Source organism: Cyprinodon variegatus, unplaced genomic scaffold (genome assembly GCF_000732505.1).
Source record: "Cyprinodon variegatus isolate N-32 unplaced genomic scaffold, C_variegatus-1.0 Scaffold830, whole genome shotgun sequence".
Classification (NCBI taxonomy): Eukaryota; Metazoa; Chordata; class Actinopteri; order Cyprinodontiformes; family Cyprinodontidae; genus Cyprinodon; species Cyprinodon variegatus.
The window spans coordinates 246,367-247,987 of NW_015151283.1; the positions used below are offsets into that span (position 1 = coordinate 246,367).

Consider the following 1,621-nt stretch of genomic DNA (forward strand, 5'->3'; position numbering starts at 1 on the left):
ATATCTTGGGAAAGGGAGGGGAAACGGTAACTTACAATCACAATCAATGAAGCGATTTGAAAGAGCACGTATACAACAATGTGTGGAGCACAGGTCTGAAAGGCTTTGATACGGAGGCTGGTGTCTGTTCTTCCTTGTTTTATGGCAACACTTAGGATTCTGATGTAGGAAAAAGCGATGAGAATAAAGGTCACTGTACTTAAAGACCAGGTCATGGCTAAACCTGAAAGACACAGAAAATGTTAATCAGGGGTCAAATATGATGAATGATAATTACGATGTATTGTTCCTCATATAAATAAGACATGTACTGACCGTAGATGTCACTGATGGGAGTGGGAATGCAGGCCAGGTTTAAGATATCCCGGTTGCTACAATACAGTTGATTGATCGTTCTGCCACACAGCGGGACGTTCATGTGGAAGGAGAAGAGCACAGAAATAAGCAACAGGGCAACAATCCAGGCCAGAGTGCAGCAGCAGTGCAGTCGAGCTGATGTCATGATGGAGAGATACCTCAGAGGCTCACACACTGCAATATACCTGCAGAGAGAAAGAAACAAAGTTCTTAATGCCATACTCTATTTAAAGTTTCATTCTTCCCTTATTAGTTATCAGTTCTTCTTAACACACTGTGTTTTACTCCTCGCATAGGTTTCCTTAAAGTTTAGGTTAGAAATCTATACATTCTCCAATGTACATCCCTGCCTTTAAGCTAAAAATGAACCATATTGCACTCAGAAGATTAAATGTTGCTCTAGAAATACATAATTAGACTCTGCTTTCAGTACACAAACATGGCCTGACTGTAAGAATTAAACACATAAACTGTCAGTGATAATTCAACCTTGATTCTCTTACAAAAAGGGTACATTTTTGGACTGTAAGAAAAAGTCATGAGTACTAAAGATTCCACGCTAAAAACCCACAGACACCTCCAAAAGCATGTTTGCTAAACACTTTCACACCTTCCTTACCTGTCATAGGCCATCACACTTAAAATAGTCAACATTGCTGCACCGTATGTGTGAGCACAGAAGGCCTGAGCGATGGCTGAGATGTAGGCAATCTTCTTCATCCCCATCAACAAGTCCATCATGAGACGAGGAAGCACCATTGTGGCCCCCAGTAGATCACAGACCACCAGGTGACAGATCATGACAAACATGGGTCTGTGTAGGTTCCTGTCTGTCATAATAACACAGATCACCACACCGTTCCCCAGCAGCACCACTATGTAGGCAAGCAAAGCCAGCAGAAACAAGAAGGTTCCAGTGCCTGGCTGTACATTAATGCCCTCAAGCTCAAAAACAATCGGCTGTTTGAGAGGAGTTGTTTGGTTCTCCATCCAAAGCAGGACAGCTCTGTAAATCAGAACAGTTTCCTCAGTTGTAAATTCTATAAATTCTAGCATCTTAAAATTAAATTGTGCAGAACATTTGACATTTGATTTTATCTTTTAATACAAAATACATGCCAATGATATACCTCCAAATCATGCAGAAAATTCTCAAGTAGTGACAGCATCAAAAAATAAAAACATCTAATCAGAAGCATTACCAACAGAGATTGTATAATAACATCTAACAACCACTACTCTACATGTGAGCATGAAGTCAGTC

The 1,621-nt window shown here is 40.4% G+C and overlaps 1 protein-coding gene across 1 annotated transcript in view; it reads right to left on the reverse strand.

Annotated features, from left to right (window-relative positions):
- LOC107099003 (olfactory receptor-like protein OLF3) overlaps positions 1 to 1,621 on the reverse strand; it is a 12,022-nt gene extending 10,401 nt beyond the window's left edge. The window contains exons 1-5 of the mRNA XM_015396928.1: positions 1,488 to 1,621; positions 977 to 1,363; positions 516 to 542; positions 316 to 395; positions 10 to 223 (exon numbers count right to left, since the gene is read on the reverse strand). Coding sequence (XP_015252414.1) covers positions 10 to 223; positions 316 to 395; positions 516 to 542; positions 977 to 1,363; positions 1,488 to 1,498 — 719 coding nt within the window. The 5' untranslated portion in view covers positions 1,499 to 1,621. The remainder of the gene's footprint in view (positions 1 to 9; positions 224 to 315; positions 396 to 515; positions 543 to 976; positions 1,364 to 1,487) is intronic.